Source organism: Gordionus sp. m RMFG-2023, chromosome 4, assembly GCF_954871325.1.
Source record: "Gordionus sp. m RMFG-2023 chromosome 4, tfGorSpeb1-WG-v2, whole genome shotgun sequence".
Taxonomy (NCBI): domain Eukaryota; kingdom Metazoa; phylum Nematomorpha; class Gordioida; order Chordodea; family Parachordodidae; genus Gordionus; species Gordionus sp. m RMFG-2023.
Genome location: NC_088778.1, coordinates 20,685,819 through 20,707,294, shown reverse-complemented (window position 1 = coordinate 20,707,294; position 21,476 = coordinate 20,685,819). Strand labels below are relative to the sequence as shown.

General features: G+C 25.0%; 1 protein-coding gene across 1 annotated transcript in view; it reads right to left on the bottom strand.

Moving 5' to 3' along the window:
* Positions 1–21,476, bottom strand: part of LOC135927911 (integrin alpha-PS1-like) — a 55,073-nt gene that overhangs the window by 14,561 nt on the left and 19,036 nt on the right. Inside the window, exons 6-16 of the mRNA XM_065464170.1 lie at positions 18,886–19,099; positions 18,366–18,459; positions 18,209–18,311; positions 17,884–18,085; positions 17,650–17,769; positions 10,309–10,661; positions 5,218–5,306; positions 5,022–5,171; positions 4,900–4,979; positions 4,686–4,857; positions 1,983–2,069 (exon numbers count right to left, since the gene is read on the bottom strand). Of these exons, the coding sequence (XP_065320242.1) occupies positions 1,983–2,069; positions 4,686–4,857; positions 4,900–4,979; positions 5,022–5,171; positions 5,218–5,306; positions 10,309–10,661; positions 17,650–17,769; positions 17,884–18,085; positions 18,209–18,311; positions 18,366–18,459; positions 18,886–19,099 (1,664 nt within the window). The remainder of the gene's footprint in view (positions 1–1,982; positions 2,070–4,685; positions 4,858–4,899; positions 4,980–5,021; positions 5,172–5,217; positions 5,307–10,308; positions 10,662–17,649; positions 17,770–17,883; positions 18,086–18,208; positions 18,312–18,365; positions 18,460–18,885; positions 19,100–21,476) is intronic.

The following is a 21,476-nucleotide window of genomic DNA, read 5'->3' as shown; positions in this document are numbered from 1 at the left end:
TTCAAACCGTCCGTGCAGGGCTCTAGTTATATTGTGCATATGATATTCAGAGTTGGCTATTACTATGAAAACTTATATCTAATCATTTTGAAATAGATACTCTTACCTGGTTCCAAAAGCATCTTACATCTTTTTCATTACCATGATTAAAGATACAATATTTTCAAAAAAATAAAATATTAACATTTTAAATAAACCTTATTTTTTTTTGTTGATGATTCTTATTTTATTTATTTTTTCCTTCCTTCTCATTTTATTTTAAAAAATTGAATCAAACAAGCATTTAAATTTTAGAATTTAATAAATTCAATTATTTTTAACAAAGAATCTGTATAGCTATAAATACTAGTGCTGTAAAGTAATAACGTGTAACGTCGTTATCTTTTCTGAGGAAAAGAACGTTATTCGTTACTTGCAGAGTTGTTAAAAGATACTTTTTAAATAGATCTAGATACATCGTCTAAAAGTTATCTAAAATGTATCTAGATACATATACAATTTTTATTATACTCTTTATATAAGGTTTGCATCTATCTAAATTATGATTCTATTGTGAAAATTCAATGAGCTAAAAAATTTATTGACTCGATAACATATTTATCAAATATAACTAAAATAATGATTTTTAGATTTTAATATAATAAATTAGATTTCAGTAATAAAATATTTTCAAAATTTTGGTCATCTTCGTTTATCTGAAGACATTTTTGGCTGCACTAAAAAGTCTTTCTACCGAGGCGCTTGAAGGGATTGTGGTGTTATATTTTATGAATAACAATTTTATATCAGGATATTCTCTAATAATATATTTTTGATTTTCATCTAAAGTGGTTTGGTTTGGATTAAAGTCTGAAGTCTCTTGATAAAAATATCAGTGGACGATGGGCCTAGTCCAATATTTTCTTTAAATGATTTATTCTCCTTCTTTTTATTTTCATTAACAGTGTTTGGTGTTTTCTCTTAAATTTAAAACTACAATTGTAAACATTTATTTAGTAATACCCTTAAATGTTTTACAATGTCGCAAGTTGAGGTAATGCTAAATGAAATTTTCCTATTTTTTGGTAGACATGGCAAGCATTTAACTATCAGATTTGTTTTCTTTATTTTGAGATATTATTTTAAAATATGCTCTATAAATTGGCCATGGAAAAATAATGTCTGAATTTGTTGATGCTTCATTGATTATTTTCTTCCTCTTCATCACTTATTAATATTAATCTAAAATAAAATTAACCAATTCTATTGAAAATTAAAATGGCAGATTCCTTGAGATGGATTGTAATATCAAAATTTGTTTGGTTTACTGATTAAATCGGACATAATTAATGAATATTTATATATATATAATTTTTTATTTATAGTGGTCTTAATATTTTTTTAATATATATATATATTTAAATTATATAAGTATATCAAAATATATCTTAAAAAGTATCTAAAAACAGATACAGATACCACTAAAATAATATCTAAATACAGATACTTTAAAAAATTCTATCTAGATACAGATACCATATTTTTATATCTAGATACAGTATCTAGATCTCTGGTTATTTGTTTCAAAAGATAACGAGTTTATTTTTTTGAGTAACTGTAACGCAAATGTTACCTTAAATTTTTTTTAAAAATTTATATTTTTACCCTTCATTCTCAGTTAGCATGAATTTGTGGCGAAGTATACAAGATATTTTATATTTTTGTGTATTTTCATACTTTGCCCCGAATTCGGGCTAACTGTAAATTGCAGGTAGCGCCATTGTTTATCTAATCAAAATTTTGAAAATTAATTGTTGTTAAAAAAAATATATTACCAAAAGTACCTTTTTTGAAACATAACGAGTAACGCGTTTCTTTTTGAAGTAACGTTACAACACTAATAAATAATTTTATTTAAAATTTTTTTTGCCCAACTCTGATAAAATTTACGTTAAATATAATATCTAAATGATGTCATTTGTAGTCATATTTATAAAACTTACTCTGTCGTCCGCTTTAAGTGGATTTCCGATTTCACACTTTATCAATGTTTCATTGATTAATGAACACAAATAATTCTTTAATTTTTTCTTGATATAAATAAAAATTTTAAGGGTAAAATAAGTTATTTTAAAAAGATAATCGCAAAATAAAAATTGCTTTTGTTTTATTTTAAATATAGATTGACCTGTGTCCGAAGCTTTATCGGCGGTAGAGCTTCTTTTTATAAATGATCAGCTGGTGGTGGCTTTTTAAATATGACACCGCCATGAAAAAAGACGATGGCGCGGCAGCGCCGGATATTTTTTTAAACTTAGATTATTATTTATTGGTAACAACTTTTTGAAATAAAATTTGTCATGCAAATTTTTGAATTCGAATTTATGATAATATTATTCAAATTATAACATCAATTTAAAGACTTTATTGGCTAATAATTATCTTGTGTTTAAATAATTTTATTAAGATTGAATATTATTCAAAGTGAACCCAGTATGAAATTCAGGCTGGCTCAAAATATTATTTTAAAAATTACCCTTCTTTAGCTAGCATTATCAATACAATTAGCATAAAAATATTCAAAATTTTGAGGACGCTACTGTTAATATATAAGATGAAAATAGAGTATAACACTCTTTTCAAGTCCAATTTTCTTGTTTCTCCAATATGGTGAAGAATGATATATTTAGCCAAAATATCTTTATAGTCTGATCCTCAATATTGTTTTTATGACTTGATTTTTCATAGATCCTGCATTCCTATCCATATGAATTTTCTTAGACTTGAATTAAATTCTTTTTCAATTTTATTTATGAACCTCCAATAGAATAGTCTCCCCAGTATATTTTTCAATAACATGACGAGTAGCCAATGTATGCAATATTTAAATTATTATCTAGTTCATAAAATATAGAGGTAATATAATTTCTTCGTTTATATTTATTAGTCTACATATTAAGAGCCGATATTAATTGCTGTTGTGTATGAGCTTTGATAGATAAATATCATCTAATATGCTCCGACTAAGCGTTATTCTGTCGGCTAAGTTTTTTTTATCTTAAATAATGCTCTATTTCCACAAATTGAAAATTAATATTTAAAAAAAAATCATGATCAATTAAAAAATTCAATTTGATTTTAAATAGTTTATTCTTGAAAATTGTAATATGTAATGTACAGATAAAACATTTTAAAATAAAGTGCTAAATGCTAGATAAAGTTTATTTTATCATAATTTTATATTTTAACTGTTAAAATAAAAAAATTATATATTTTGACACAATAAAAAAGTTGGGTTTATTTTGCTAATACATTCAAAATATCTTGCGTTCCAATATTATTTATGGAAGAATGGCATAAAATTTTGCAAAAGAGAACAAAATTCCTCCCTAATCCAGTGTCTTTTTTCAAGCCACTGGAAGCTTTTACAGTGGATTTGAAAAATGGTTTTAAATGTTTGTTTTGATTTTTCCTGTTTCTTTTCATTTCCATGATATATTATGTTCACCTAATAAATGTCTCAAGTTTGGTGTATTAATTTTTCGAAAAATATTTGATTGGATAACTAATAATAAAAAATTCAAATATTTTAAAAATAATTAAGACAAATTTACTTTTAAAATGAACAATTTTAGCTTTCATCTTCATTCTTCTCCTCCATTTAATGGCGATTTCTAGGTTGGCCAGTTTCCCCTCTGATTTTTCTTTTCCATTTTTGAGAGTCTTGAGCATCAATATTTTTAAGATTCATTTTTCTCCTATCCGCTGCTATCACCTTTATCCATGTCATCTTGGGCCTCTAGGTTTTTCCCCTCCTATTTCCATAAAAGTGCATCTCTTTACCCAGTCATCTGTCTTGTTTTTCGTGTCAAAAATGGAAAAGAAAAATTAGAGTGGAAACTGGCCAACCTAAAAATCACCAATAAACGGAGAAGAAATCAGATTAAGTAAAATTATAATTGTCATGAATATATACTCTTTTATCTAGATTCTTGGGAAATAAACGTATTGAGCAAAAGAACCTTTTTTAGCTAAATTAATTTGGAAGTATAAATTACAAAGGACTTTATCTGCAGCAACACAGGTTCTTTTAATGGTATTTCTATTAGTTTTTATTATAAAAAATTTCAAAAAAGGGGTTCGCTTGCAAGTATATACTGTAATTTGTTATATGATTTTTTAATATTTTTGCTATATTTATATTTTATCTAAAATAAAAAGAATAGTTATAATTTTATTTCATAAAAAATAAATTTCATATTATCTCATGTGATGCATAAACTGCGACTAAAACAAAATAAGATATAATATATACCTGTAAATTTATACTGTTTTTAATATGTATAACAAGCTGTTTCATATTGCAACTTGTTAAACAAAAGCAATTAATATTTTAAAAAAAATAATATTGTATTTTTTAATAGGTTAAATATATCTTTCGAAATATATTTAATATTATTTTCTGCTATAAATAATAAATATTTTAAATAATAATCAAAAGTATATATCACACCGCCATATGCCACTCGAATTTACATCGGTGGCGCATGAAGAGAGCGTTGATACATTTGGCGGTGACATTAATTATTAAAAATCATTGGCGGCTGCACAGGTCTAAAATTAGATAATTAGTTTGAATGTCTTAAAAAAAACTTACCAAGTAATATAATAATATTTTGATTATTACAATTAATTAAAATTTTTACGTTATTTGAAAATAATATAGATGGCACTTTAACGCCAATATAGTTTATGCCACTAGAAAAATGAACAAACAATTCTGTTTCATAGGCAGCTTCACCAAAATTTTCGACTGATGTTTGTAAACTAAGTTCTTTGTTCTGACCTAAGGTCAAAATTGGAACCTTTTCTCTTGATCTATTAATATAATATATATAAATTAATTATATAAAATGTTACAATGGTAACTTTAACAAAGTTTCTAATTGTAATTCACTCTCGCATATATCATTTTCACCACAATCTTTCAAAAACTGAACCTATTCAAACGATAATCTTTTTAAAATTAAATTGTGCACAACTTGAAAAGTTTTAATAGCCACATCTTGATTTAATATTGGATAGGTATTTATATCGACTAATAATTCATCTGTAAACTGTTCAGGAATGCTTGAAGTCAGATTAACCGTCAATTGAAAAGAAATTGGTCGAAGAAAGTCTTTGGTGTCCGGCTAGATTTATAACGATGATTAGGATATTAAAGAATCAATTTGTAACCTTAAGAAAAGCCACCTTAACATCGCATACATATTGATGAGAAATTTGTGGGGCCAATTTGAGAATATTTGACGTCATAAAACTTTTATCTATTTTATATTTTTGCATTGTTATGAAAATAAATCATTATATATGTCGTATTGGGATATGGAAACCATGGGTATAGGGAATCTCTTAATTTTAAATCATTACTGAGGTAGATTTTTAAATTTCAAAAATATAATTTGACAGGAAAAGTATTTTAGCATATATAGTGTATCAGGTCAATTCAGCTAAACTTTTATCGCGAATGTCGTTTACACAAAAAAATTTTATAGCTAAGTTAATATCGCGAAACCAATTCCGAGAATTTTTTTATAGCGAAGACAATTTCGCGAAGCCATTATCGCGAATTTATTTTAAAAAAAACATTTTACATGAACCCATTACAGCGAATTTTTTATCGCGAATATGTTTGCGAAAAGTCATTATCGTGAGCGCATTACCGCGAAACAATAAATAAGTGGTGTGCAGATTTAATTCAAAACATTTCCATATTTTTTAATTCGTTTGTAAATAAAATTATTTAACTTGTAAAAATTGATTATATATTGTCTCGCAAATCAATTAATTATATTTGCGAATATATTAAAAAATATGGAAATGTCTTGCATCAAATCTGCACAACACTTTATATTGCGAATGCCTTTATTTAAATGAAAACAACATTGTTATTTGATGTTATAAAAATGATATGCTACTATTGTAATATTATTTTTTACAATTTATTAATGATTTTCGCGCCCAAAATTTTAAGCAAAAAATATTTTTTGAACATATTTTGATATAAAAATTTGTAATTTTCTTTGTAAATAAATCTTTTTTGAGGTGTTCTTTTGGGAATTTTATTATAAATAAGCAATCTTTTACAGTTTTTTTATAAAATCATTTTTGTAAAATTATCTATTTTTTAAGTATATTAAAAGAGGTGGTTATTCTAATAAATAATTTCAAGAATATCTATATTAAACTTTTTTATGTTTTTTGGTAAATTGCCACTTTCGGTATTATTATTTTTTTGTTATTTTTTTTATAATATCTTTTTTTATGTTATTTTTTTTAAAATTAATAAATCAATTTTTTATTTAAGATATTTTTAAAAAAAAATTTTCTACAAATTTTTATTTAAGATATTTAGTTTTTTTCTACAAAATTGGGGTTAAATTAATATTAAATATAGGAATTTTTAATTCATATTTAAATTTCGGAGAATTTTGCCTACAAATTTAATTTTTTGTGGTAAAATATAGGAATTCTTAATTCCACATATTTAAGATATTTTTAGGAGAATTTTGCCTACAAATTTAATTTTTTATTTAAGATATTTTAAAATAGTTTTTTCTACAAATTTTTATTTAAGATATTTTAAAAAAGTTTTTCTACAAATTTATATTTAAGATATTTTGAAAAAGTTTTTTCCATAAATTTTTATTTAAGATATTTTGAAAAAGTTTTTTCTACAAAATTGGGGTTAAAATATAGGAATTCTTAATTCCGCATATTTAAAATATTTTTAGAATTTATTAATTTTAATAATATATTTCATAGAATTTATTAATTTTAATAATATATTTCAATTTAATGAATAAAATTAGATATTTAATACTATATTTCGTGTATAAATTTTAACAATATATTTAATTGCGTCATTATATACTATATTTCGATTTAACCCTTCACTAGAAAGATTAAAAAAAATCCTTAAACTTCAAAGGTGGGGTCTATTTTATCCCAAATAAAAATTTGTAGATTAAATATAAAATTAAATTTTTAGGCAAAATTCTCCTAAAAATATCTTAAATATGCGGAATTAAGAATTCCTATATTTTACCACAAAAAAAATTAAATTTGTAGACAAAATTCTCCTGAAAATATCTTAAATATGCGGAATTAAGAATTCCTATATAATCCCAATTTTGTAGAAATTTTTTTTTTTAAATATCTTAAATAAAAATTTGTAGAAAAAACTTTTTTTAAATATCTTAAAAATAAAAAATTGATTTATTAATTTTAAAAAAAATAACATAAAAAAAATAAAATAATATACCCCGAGAGTGGCAGTCTTTTTAAGGATAATATTTTAATATGACAATTGTCATATTCGTTATTTTTTAAGATTTTTAAAATTTTGACACAAAAGGGTATAAATATCATTTATATTGTAAAGATGTGAAATTATAAATTCAAAAGATTTTCCTTGGAAAAATCAATTATCATAAACGATATTTTTAAACATATTAAATTTTTTTGACGCTAATGGGCAACAATATGTATTTTTAACATGTTAAATTAAAATTTCAATTAAGATGTACCATATAAAAGCGACAATTGTCATAATAGTTATTTTTAAAAATATTTTGACGTAAATGGGCAAAAATAAGTATTGTTAACATGTTTAAATAAAATTTCAATGAAGATGTACCCTAGATAAGTGGCAATTGTCATAATCGTAATTTTAAAGTTTTTTGACGCAAATTGGTAAAAATATAGATTGTAAACATGTTAAATTAAAATTTCATGAAGATGTACCTTAAAAAAAGTGTGTCATAATCGTTATTTTTAAATTTTTTGACGAAAATGGGTTAAAATAAGTATTACTAGCATGTTTAAATAAAACTTTAGTGAAGATTTACCTTAGATAAGTGACAATTGTCATAATTGTTGTTTTTAATTTTTTGATGCAAATGGGTAAAAATATAGATTGTAAATATGTTAAATTAAAATTTCATGAAGATGTACAATAGAAAAGTGACAATTGTCATAGTCGTTATTTTCAAAGTTTTCCAATATTTTTTTGAGAAATTATTCAAATAAATATATTTTGTTTAAATTTAATTAAAATAATTTAGAATACCAATTATTACAATCTTAGTTCTTTATATTCTTTTTTGAGAAATGTGTTGGTACCATTTGTCGAAACAAAAAAACAAATGGCAATTTTCATGCTAATAATCGTTGTACATTTTATCCTGCTAAAAATTTGATAAAAATATCAAAGTATTTATTAACGAGGGTTCTAACTCATGTTAAATATTAAACTTTTAAGATATGGATCCACAATCTTATTCCTTTAATTAATTAATTTTAATTCTACATCTATTAAAATGTATAACCCTGCATTCACAGTTAGCAAATATTTTTGTATACTCATGACAAAATCGTGCTGAGTCTGAATTTAGGGTAAGATTTTTATGAAAAAAACCTAAAAACCATATGAATATTATTTATCAATATGATACAATCAACATGCTATAAATTTAATATTAGATTTTGAATTTTATTAACATATGGCAAAAATGGATTACCCTCTATATTTTAACCCATTTGCGTCCAAAAAAATTCAAAAAACTTTAAAAATAGATTAGGACAATTGTCACTTTTCTATGATATATCTTCATGAAATTTTAATTTAACATGTTTACAATCTATATTTTTACCCATTTGCATCCAAAAAACTTTAAAAACAACGATTATGACAATTGTCACTTATCTATGGTACATCTTAACTGAAATTTTATTTTAACTTGTTAGCAATATATTCCAACACATTTTCGTCAAAATAATTCAAAAAACTTCAAAAATAGCGATTATGACAATTGTCACTTATCTAGGGTACAACTCCACTGAAGTTTTTTTAAAAATGTTAACAATACTTATTTTAACCCATTTACGTCTAAAATTTAAAAAACTTTAAAAATAACGATTACGACTTGCTTTTATATGGGATATATCTTTGAAATTTTAATTTAACATGTTAAAAATACATATATTCCTATTAGCGTCAAAAAAAATCTAATATGTTTAAAAAAATACCAATTATAATAATTGTTATTTTTCCAAGTAACATCTTCATTGAATTTATAATTTAACATCTTTACAATATAAATGATATTTTTACTTTTTTATATCAAAAATCTTAAAAAATAACGAATGACAATTGTCACATTAAAATATTATCATTAAAAAGATCATATAAAATAATATAAAAATGTTTATTATAATTATTTTAAAAAAAAATTATTTAGAAAAACCATCTCTTTTAATATACTTAAAAAATAGATAATTTTTTAAAAATGATTAAAAAAACTATAAAAGATTTCACCTAAAAGATTGTTTATGTATAATAATATTCACAAAAGAATTCCTCAAAAAAGATTTAAAATTCAATAAATATTTTTGGCTTAAAATTTTCGGCGTGAAAATAACTAATAAATTGAATTATTACAATAGTAGCATATAATTTTTTTTTATTAAAAAAACATCAAATATTTCATTTCATAATATAATATAAATAAAATAAATTATTTTAATAAAAATAAGTAAATAATTTAATACTAGGCCGCGAAATATTTCGCGAAATAGTTTTCGCGCGATAATTGTTGCAGATGTTAAATTAAAGAGAATAAAAAATGTTTATTTATTTTAAAGAAAATGTCAATCAAGATTATTATTCTTTTTATAATATATTTTTCTTGAAAAAATAATATTTATTCGAAAATTTATGGTTTTGTAATGTAATAATTCATTAATTTTGTCGATTCGTGAAGATTATTGTATTTTGCAAAAAAATTTAATAAAAGATTTGTCCAATTAGTAACTATTATAAAAATAATGATTTCAAAATTTTCGCGATTATTGATTCGCTCTAATGTATTCGCTCTAATGTATTCGCTTTAAAGGTTTCGCTATAAAAAATTCGCGATATAGTCTTCGCGGAAAAGTATTCTCTAATGTGAATTTGCGAATAAAGTTTCGCTATAAAATTCATTCGCGATAAAAATTTCGTGATAAAAGCTTCTCTGAATTGACATGGAACCATATAGGGTATATAAGAAAATTTAATGGCGAAAATTGTCTAAAATTAATAGGGTAAGTAGTACTTTACACACTAGAATACATTTTCGGTTAAACCAGAAAAATAAAAATCACCCTCGGTAAATGATTTATAATCGAGAAATTCCGAATCCCAATGGATTCCATGTCCCTACGACATATATATAATAATATATTATATAATAATAGATTAAGCAAATAATAGCTACAGTCCTAAACCTTCGGGTGGAGTGGCGTCGAATGGAAGAACTGCCCAGTCATAATTTAATTCATTAGAACTTCGAGGTAAAAAACTAATTCTTGAAAAAGGTTTTTTGATATCCAACCCAAATTTTTCAGCTCTTAGTGTGTAACGGATCATTAATCCCGAATTGAAGGTTGAAGAAGGATGAGCCCCAAACCGGAAGCATACCTTGATAGGAAAACAAATTTCCATATTCCGTCGCTTAGCATTGGAACTTGAGTAATTATTTTTAAAGGAGTCAGGGCAAGAAAAGGCCGACGGATTTTGAGGGTCTAACGCGTTTGGAAGTTCCCGAACATCAGAAAATACGTTGATTATTGGACGAGATCTATAAAAATGTTAAGAAAATTGAGAAAATATAATTACCAACTGATTATTTTAATCAGGGTTGGCATTTTGGTCAATGACCGGAGGAGTACTTGACCGGTTAAATACTCTAAAATATTATTGGCAAATATTTTAATATAATTAACAAATATGCATTAAAAGCATGTTTATCAATCTTATTAGGTCACAATTTATTTAAAATTTACATTTGTATCATGAAGGAATCGAAAACAAAAGAATTTTTTTATTACTAAAATAAATAAATATAATAATTTAGCAGTCATGGTTTATTTTTTAATAAATTTAAATTTTATTTAATATTTAGCTGGGTATAAATTATATTAATTATTCTTTATTTTACTTCCACTTGCTACATTTGAATTTATAAATATTTTCTTTTTAGTTGTTCTGGTCAAATTTACAAAATAATATATTCAATACTGGTAAAAAGTTTTATATTTATATACAAATCATTGAGTCGTAAAAATAATTAAGATTGATTAACTTTTCAAAATCTTTTAAAGTTAAATTTGGTCAAACCGAAGCATCAAGTTTGAAAACATTTTCAAGAAGTACACGATGGTAAATCAGTTAAATCGGTATGCAGGTTTTGCAAGATGTCCTATATTACCCACGTTGATAGAATGGTCAATCATTTATTAAGCAGCTGTTCTATGTGCCCTGCTATAATTAAGGAAAATTTTATTCAAATTCCAAAATATCAACCTCTACAAAAAATCACATAAATGTAATTTGTAATACTTCTACCTCTAATGAAGAATTGGGTGAAATTAGTGAGAATGATTATCAAATTGACAATATTTTGTCTTATGACTCTAAAAATTTGATTCCATTATCTCTGATCAATCTATAAGCAAGGCGATTAAATGTAAACTTCAATCTTGTATAACCGGTTTCATATATAGAATGAATCCCAAAGAAAAAAATGAGCTCGATCAATTGTTTGCAGAGGCTCTATATGCGATACCTTTCCACATCACTGAAAATCCCTACACCCAAGAATTCTTTAAAAAATTACGTCCTATTTACACTTTACCCAGGCGAAGGCAGATAGATGGTAATCTTCTAGACAAAGCGTCAGGAGATGTGGAGGCGAGAGTTACTTATATAATAGATAAAGCTCCTCACTTATCAATATTGTGTCAGATAGCTAGAGCAACATCAGAAACGAGAGTATTATTAATTTTATGGTGATGACGCCTGTTCCAGTATTCTACAAATTTTTAAATAGTGAGGAAAACATACGACATATTATATTGCCCAGGAATTTAAAAATGTAATTCATGAATTGAATCCGATAAAAGTATATTATTTAGTTACTGATAATGCCGCTAACATGAAAGTAGCCTGGAGAATTCTAAAATCTGAATCTATTTATAATCATATACAATGTAATAATTGTGCGCTCATAAGTAGCAATTATTCTTTCACGATTTTGAAAGATTGAACGACTTCAGTTGCCATATTTCAATAATTAGAAAAACTGTTAAATTTTTCAAGAATAAACACATACCGGCTGCAGTATTTTCCCGTAATAAGGATCAACATGGTATACCATCTACATTAAGTACAATTAGCCAAACAAGATGGGCATGGTCAATAAAATAGGTAAGATCTGAAAGCATCAGTTGTTGAAGAAGTTGTATGTGATATTTGTAGAAATTACCAATAATATATTAAATGAAGAAATATTTTGGATGAAAAATTAATTTTTTTAGCTATACTACAACCTTTAGCAACCTCATTGTTGTAAGTGCAAGAGGATAAATGTACTTTGGCTCACGTAAAAAACGAGATGCATAATTTGGAAAATCACATAATACAATCATGCCATAATTCTATATTTTCTCCACCTGAAGAAAAAAAAAATTAAAATTATGTTTGAAAAGAGAAAAAAAAATGATGTAAATACATGTGCTTACAATGCTGCTTATTTATTGGACCCCCAATATCAAGGGGAGCATCTTACTAATACTGAATTTGATGAAGCATGTGATTTAATACAAGAATTAGGTATTTTACAAGGTGATGATAATCAAAATATTTTAAGTGATATAATAAATTTCATCAGATTTCGGCCTCAAACTGATGGAATGCACTTTGCCCACCTTGTCCATTAAGAGAAGTAGCTAATATTTTACCAACATTTCCTAGTTCGACTTCTTATTCAGAAAGAAATTGGTCGGTTTGGGGCAATATTCATATGAAAAACAGAAATCGATTGAAAACTTCTACAACAGGACCATAATTTAAGATTGATTAAATATTAAAGAAAATAATGATATTGAATATGAATCGGAACAAGACTCTGCCACGGAGGGCGAAACATTAACTATGGAATGAATTAAAAAATTTATGAAATTTAATAATACATAGATTCATTACAATATTATATATATACAAAATAAAGTTAATATTGGTGTAAAAAACATTTATTTGAATTTAACCATATTTGATAATATTTTACCGGTCAATTGACTGAATCGTATTTGGCGGTCAAATGCACAACCCTTATTTTAATCAATACATAGTGTCGCGTAATCTGCTAAAAACTACCCCTAAGCCTAATTAAGCTTAGCCTAAAAATCGGCTAAAAGTAAATTAGTCAAAAATTCTGTATCGGCTAATCGTCCGTCAGCGTTCCGTAATATATGCCAAGCAGTAATTATTATATATTTAATTTTAGTAAAATAATTTATTATTTAATGTTAATATTGTATTATTATTATATTATGAAATGAAATATGATTAAATTTTGAAAATGGTTCAAAAAGATTTTTGAACATATTTTGATTTGGTAAGAATTTTAAATCTTCTCTGTAAATAAATCTTTTTTGAGGAATTCTTTTGTGAATTTTATTATAAATAAACAATTTTCAGGTGAAATCTTTTATAATTTCATAATCGATATTTCTAAATATATTAGATTTTTGTGACGCTAATGGGCAAAAATATGTATTTTTGACATGTTAAATAAAAATTTCAATTACGATGTACCATATAAAAATGACAATTATCATAATCGATATTTTAAATTTTGACGCAAATGGGCAAAAATTATTGCTAACATGTTAAATTAAAAATAGTGACAATTATCATAATCGTTATTTTTAAAGTTTATTATACGTAAATAGGCTAAAATAAGTATTGCTAACATGATTAAATAAAATATCAGTTACCCAAGTGACAATGGTCATAATCGTTATTTTTAAAGTTTTTTGAATTCTTTGACGCAAATTGGTAAAAATATAGATTATAAACATGTTAAATTAAAATTTCACTGAAGTTTTATTTAAACATGTTAGTAAAACTCATTAGCCCATTTACGTCAAAAAAATTTAAAAATAACGATTATGATAATTGTCACTTATCTATGGTACAAATTATCACCAAATTTTTATTTAACATGTTTACAACCTATATTTTTACACATTTGCGTCATAAAAATTCAAAAAAGTTTAAAAATAACGATTATGACAATTGTCACTTATCTATGGAACATCTTAACTGAAATTTTATTTTAACATGTTAGCAATTTATATTTTTGCCCATTTTATCTATTGTTCGATTGAATTATTCGAGATAATTCGACTAAAATAATTGTAGTATTAATAAATATTGGAAAATAATCATATATTATAATTAGAAATTACCTGAAATTTTTCTTATTTTAATAAAATTTCCTAGTGGAATAATGAAGAAACATTTAATATTTCAAAAATTGTTGTTAACGACTGTTTTTATTCGAATAACTTCATAATCCAAAACTACTTCAGAAAACTCTTTCACGATGACGAAGAAGGTATCTATTTTATGGAAGTTATAACACATATACAATTATAATAAACTAGTAGCTATCACCTCAAGAATGATGGCGAAACAGATATTTCTCCTTTGTTTGATAATGAAGAAATCATAAATTTTACTTTTTGCTTAAATTTATAACACTTTATTTGTAAACTATTGCTAGATATTAGTTTTGCACACCATATTTTAGATTGCATAGTTTTTTGACAATTAATTATAGAATCACGTCGAATAAAAACCCACTAGAATGGTGGAAACTACACGGAGATCGATTTTTTTTATCTAAAATGGCGAGAGACATATTGTCAGTACAAGGATCTTCAAAGCCATGTGAGCTACTCTTTTCTGTTGGAGCGCATATGGTAACGAAATATAGAATGTAGCTAAAAAAGGATACAATTCGAAAAACTTTGTGTATAAAAAATTGGTTATTGTCAGATATGTCTTCTACATGATTAAATATTATATTGATTTTTCTACATTATATATAAATATACTAAATATGCATGCTTCTATTTTATCTTACTAATAAAATTTGTTTGTCTTTTATCCGTAGTAAATTTTACAAAATAAATTTTATAATCGATCTTTTTTAATTTATTTTTAATAAAATTTTCAAATCGAATCGAATAATCAATTCGTACGAATACGATCATTTTATTATTCGTAAAAATACGAATAATAAATTATTCAATTTAAATGAATACGAATAATTTTATTATTCGATTCGTATTTTTATAGGTGATTTAAAAGTTTTTTTAATTATTTGACGCAAATGGGCAAAAATATAAATTGCTAACATGTTAAAATAAAATTTCAGTGAAGATGTACCATAGATAAGTGACAATTATCATAATCGTTATTTTTAAAGTTTTTTGACGCAAATGGGTAAAAATTTAAATTGTAAACATGTTAAATTAAAAATTCATGTAGATGTAGCATAGAAAAGTGACAATTGCTATTATAGTTATTTTTAAATTTTTTTGACGCAAATGGTTAAAATATAGATTGTAAACATGTTAAATTAAAATTTCAAGAAGATGTACCATAGAAAAGTGACAATTGTCATAATCGTTATTTTTAAAGTTTTTTGACGTAAATGGGCTAAAATAAATATTGCTCTATGTTAAAATAAAACTTCAGTGTATGGGTACTCTAAATAATATCACAATCGTTATTTTAAAAGAATTTTTTTGATCCAAATGGATTAAAATATAAATTGCAAAAATGTCAAATTAAAATGTCATGAAGATGTAACATAAGAAAGTGACAATTGTCAGAATCGATATTTTTAAAGTTTTCCAATATTTTTTTGAGAAATCATTCAAAAAATGATATTTTGCTTAAACTTTATTGAAATAATTCAGAAAAGTGCCGATTATTACAATCATTGTTCTTTAACTTTTATTTTTTGAGAAATGTATTGGTACCATTTGGCGAAACAAAAAAACAAATGGCGATTTTCATGCTCATAATCGTTGTCTTTTATCCTGCAAATCTGATAAAAATATGAAAAGTGATTACTAAAGAAGGTTCTAGCTCATGTTAAATTCTAAACTTTAAAGATATGGATTCACAATCTTATTCCTTTAATTAATAAATTTTAATTCTACATCTAATAACCCTGCATTCACAGTAGCAAATTTTTTTTATATACTCACGGCGAAATCATGATGAGTCTGAATTCAGGGTAAGATTTTTATGAAAAGAACTTAAAAACCATATGAATATTATTTATCAAATGATATGATACAATCAACATCCTATAAATTTAATGTTAAGATTTTGAATTTTATAAACATATGATAAAAATAGATTACAATTTATATTTTAACCCAATTGCGTCAAAAAAATTTAAAAATAACAATTATCCTTTTCTATGTTACATCTTCATTAAATTTTAATTTAACATGTTTACAATCTATATTTTTACCCATTTGCATCCAAAAAACTTTAAACAACGATTATGACAATTGTTACTTATCAATGTTACATCTTCACTAAATTTTTAATCTAACATGTTAACAATCTATATTTTTGCCCATTTGCGTCAAAAAATTGAAAAAACTATAAAAATAACGATTATGACAATTGTACCTTCTATGGTATATCTTCATGAAATTTCAATTTTAATGTTTACAATCTATATTTTTGCCTATTTGAATCAAAAAAATTCAAAAAATATGATTATGACAATTGTCACTGTTATATGGTACATCTTAATTGAAATTTAAATTTAACATGTTAAAAATACATATTTTTGCTCATTAGCGTAAAAAAAATATAATATTTAAAAATACCGATTATGATAATTGTCATTTTCCAAGAAACATCTTCATTGAATTTATAATTTAACATCTTTACAAATATTTTTACCCTTTTGTGTCAAATTTCAAAAATCTTAAAAAATAACGAATATGACATTTGTCAAATTAAAATATTATCCTTAAAATGATCATATAAAATATCAAAAAAAGTTTAATATAAATATTCTAAAAAAAATTATTTAGAAAAAACCACCTCTTTTAATATACTTAAAAAATAGATAATTTTAAATAAATGATGAAAAAAAATTATAAAAGATTTTACCTAAAAGATAGTTTATTTATAATAAAATTTATTTACAAAAGAATTCCTCAAAAAAGATTTATTTACAAAAAAGTTAAAATTCTTATCAAATCATAATATGTTCAAAAATCTTTTTGAACTTCAAAAAAATATATTTTGCTTAAAATTTTGGGTGTAAAAATCACTAATAAATTGTAACAAAAATAATATTACAATAGTGGCATATCATTTTATTTTATTAAAAAAACATCAAATAAATAAATCCATTTTCAAAATATATTAATATTTCATTCATTTCAAAATATAATAATCTAAATAAAAAATATAAATCATATGTTTATTTGATAATAATAAAATATTAACATTAAATATATATAAAATAAATTATTTTACTAAAAAAAATAATAATTAATGCTAGGAATATCTTATGGAACGCTGGCGGACGAATAGCCGATGCAGAATTCTCGACTAATTAAATTTTTATAAACCTAATTAGGTTTAGCCGATTTTTTCAATCTCGGCTAAGCCGTTATGTAGTCGGCTAAAATTAGCAGATTACGCAACACTAAATACAAGCAACCAACATTTTTAACCTTAACAAAAATATTCTGTCCGATCGATAAGAACCAATCAGCAGATCCGGATATCCATTAGAATCCATATCAATACCTCCAGACAACGAATGACCAAATGCTAAAATTTCATTTTCTCCTCTAAAATAAAAATTTTTTTAGACCTTTTCACAGGAATTTCAAATTTTTTTAAAATTAAAAAATACAGAAATAAAAAATATTTTAATTTTGTTAAATAATTTTTATAATCTCTGCCTTTTATCGCGGAAAGAGTATTGGCCATCTTTTTGGTTTAAAAGCGATTCAAAATACTGAGTATCCGTATATCTAAGGCTAGATGGGGTAATAATTTGAGCAGGTGCACGAGCTAAGTGTTTATCAATTTTGTCGTGTCCTCCGTGATATATGTAAACTGCTCCTAAACCATTATCCTGGTTCGGGGCACCTATTGCTATATCTAAACATTTATTTGTTATTTTTTAATATAAACCATTTGATATGAATCATTTCTTAATATTATTTTAAAAAGTTTAAAAAAAAAGATAAACTACCTTATATAAATTTATAAAAGAATTCTTACCTTCGTAACCATCTTGATTTACATCGCCTATTGAGGATATTGAATACCCAAACATGGATTCATTTTTACCGGTAAGAATTATGGGGTTATCTTCGTTTAACCCCTAATAAAATGATACAAGAGAATTAATTCAAAATTTAAAATTTATTGTCTTTACATTTGGTCCATTGAGGTATATATACACAGCGCCCCCTACCGATTCATCATTCGTTTCATAGTAAAAAGGAGCACCGACCAATAAATCTAGATAACTAAAATAATATAAAAAATTCTATAAAGACAAAAATAAGAAAATTGGGTAAGTTACCAATCTAATCAAAAAATACATAGTTTAGATGAATCAAGCAAAAAATAATTTAATCATAAATATCACAAACACATCACATATAGACCAAGTAAAATCATCAAATTCAAAGGTTTCCAATCAAATATAATTTTTTTTTGATTAAAAAATATTGGAAGATTTCACTATAATTTATTTATTGATATATATTAATTTATTTTTTACTTCTAATTAATTCTTATAAGAGGTTATAAGTATCAAATATAAAAAGCTACCTAGGGAAATTTTTATTTTAAACTTGCATATTATGACATTGCATAATATCACTCTAATAAAATAATTTTTTAATATTAAAATAAGAGATAAGGTTTTAAATGGATACGATGTAAATTACCCGTCAGTATTAAAGTCGAGGGCCGCTAATTCGTACCCAAATCCGGATCCCAGAACATCCTTTCCCTTTAAAGTTATAACTGGAACCAATGTGGTGGAGAATGTGAGATTGCCTTTATTAAAAATAACAACCAGGCCTGTGCCATTAGCTCGAGGTGCCCCGCTTACGTACGAATAAGCTTCGCCAAAAAATTGTCCTGATAACACTGACATACCTGGGAGCAAAATAGTTTTATTTGTAACTTAAAAAAAATTTGTATTTTCATTTTTTTATTCATTTAAAATATTAAAGGGATTCGATAGTTTCATGAAAATATCGCCAAACCCTTACTGGGAACCCTTTAGAGCGAATACATTACAGCGAAACTTTTATCGCGAATTTATTTCGCGATAATGGCGATGATTTATTTTAAAACATCTATTTTTAAGACTTTATTAATTTAAATATTTTATAAAAATAGGTTGAAAAATCAATTCAATTATAGCTTTTCAAATTTTTTAACTTTAATAAATTTTTGTTTTCGAAGAAAAATTCTTATTATGAGATCACAAAATAGGAAAACAACATTTTTATATTTTGTTCTCATCCGATAAGGCATGAGAAAAAAGAGAAAGTAAGTCTCGAGGTTAAAGGTTTGGAAGTTAAAGAAGATTTCATGAAATGAATTTGTCACAACGATGGCCACAGATGCGAGTGAAGTCTCTAAATATAAATAACAAACGGTAAATGATGAAAAATGAATCCCGGACCCCGGAGAAAAACCCACAGGAAAAAAAGCCCCGAAATTTTTTTTCGAATTTATTTAAAATCTAATAATATCGGTATATTTTTATTTGGATTTAATAAGGTATGAGTGAAGTCTCTAAATACAAATAACAAATGGGAAATGATGAAAAAGGAATCCTGGAAAATAAACGCCCGGAAATAAACCCCCCAGGAAAAAAGACCCCCGGAAAAAAAACCCCGAAATTTTTTTTCGAATTTACTTAAGATCTAATAATATCGGTATATTTTTATTTGGATTTAATAAGGTATAGACAAATTAGTATTTTAGAAAAAAATATTATAAAAATATAATTTAATAATAAATTATATACATAATAATGATTTATCAATAAAATAAACAGATCTTATTGCAAATTTTGTCTACTTAATATAGTAATTAAGGATGGGTATTGTATTTATTACTATAGCAAAAATTTTTACGAAAATAAGTAATACATGGGTTATTTAACTGGGATATTTTTTCCCCAGTTCCAATTTGAACATCAGCATTTTTTCTTGTTTAAGCATTGCTATTTTGTTTTCGGTGTCCAACTACCTACACCCATCGTTCAAGTTTGGTTATCGGCAGTCACCTCGCATTTCATTTTTTTAATCAATTCCCAGATTGATGGGTGTTTATTTCCAACCAGATTAGAAAAACGATGATTCGAACCTTAGCATTGATTATTTATGAGTTATTCGTTGGATAGAGTGCTCATTTAAGTTTCTGGAGGAAATCGAGGCCAAATTTAACCTGTCTGGGATTGAGAATTGCTTCTTGTAACCTCCCTTGATACTCCATTGATGTAATTTTTATCGAAATATTCAAGAATATCCTTACCATTGCTAGGAGTAACCGATCTAAGGAATACCATTGCATTGCCCATATCACATAAAGAAACAAATGCTAAGCCGTCCATCATGCCACAAAATAAGCTTAGGGCTTCATCGGTTCTGTATTGGCTTTCCAGACCTAGCTTTTGAATTTTTCTATGGGTACTTTGACACAAATGGTAAAAGCATCCTCTGATTATGATGTGATCCCCTAATTGAAAAAATAAATATAAATAATTTAACATATTAATAATCATAGCAATGACAGTCATATCGTTCATAGCAGACTATTCGAAATCCATGTATATATATATAATGGATCAGGAAATAAATCCCGTTCTTGACATTTAGACATTATTACTTCGAATATTTTTTAGTAAGTATTTTGTGTTTTTTTTAAGTTTAATAGCTGTTAATGATTGTGGCATTTGCTTATAAAATTATTTATCAATATTAATTATTGCTAGGTTATACTAAAAAAATTAAGAAGAAAAAAATTGAGAAAAGGCCAGAAAAATAAAGATTAACAATGATTTAAAGCAAATTTTAATTTTTTTCCGGGGGTTTTTTTCTCATGGGGGTTTTTTCCGGGGTTTTTTTTACTATTACCATGAAAAAGATATGGTTGAAGGTAGCAGAAAAACTCTGTAGTTGAACAAAGGGACCGCTGAGCCATAAAGAGGTGTGGTGGTAGAATCTTGACGTAGCCACGGTAATTGATGTGAAAAAGGATGCTATAATGAATGAAAATTATGGCTGAGATTGACATGGGAAAATATAAGATAGAAAAAAGAAATGCTAATTACGATAATGAAAGAAACTAAAAGGTTGGAGATTGCAAGGGATTTGGAGAATGAAGATGGAAGCGAAATATGTTTAAAATTGCTAAGCAGAAGTTAAAGAGACAGAAGGTAATAGGTGTAAACTGTTTAAAAAACGTTGAGAGAAAAATCGTAATTAAATTAAAAAGGTTTGGAAGTTTATAAAGAGAC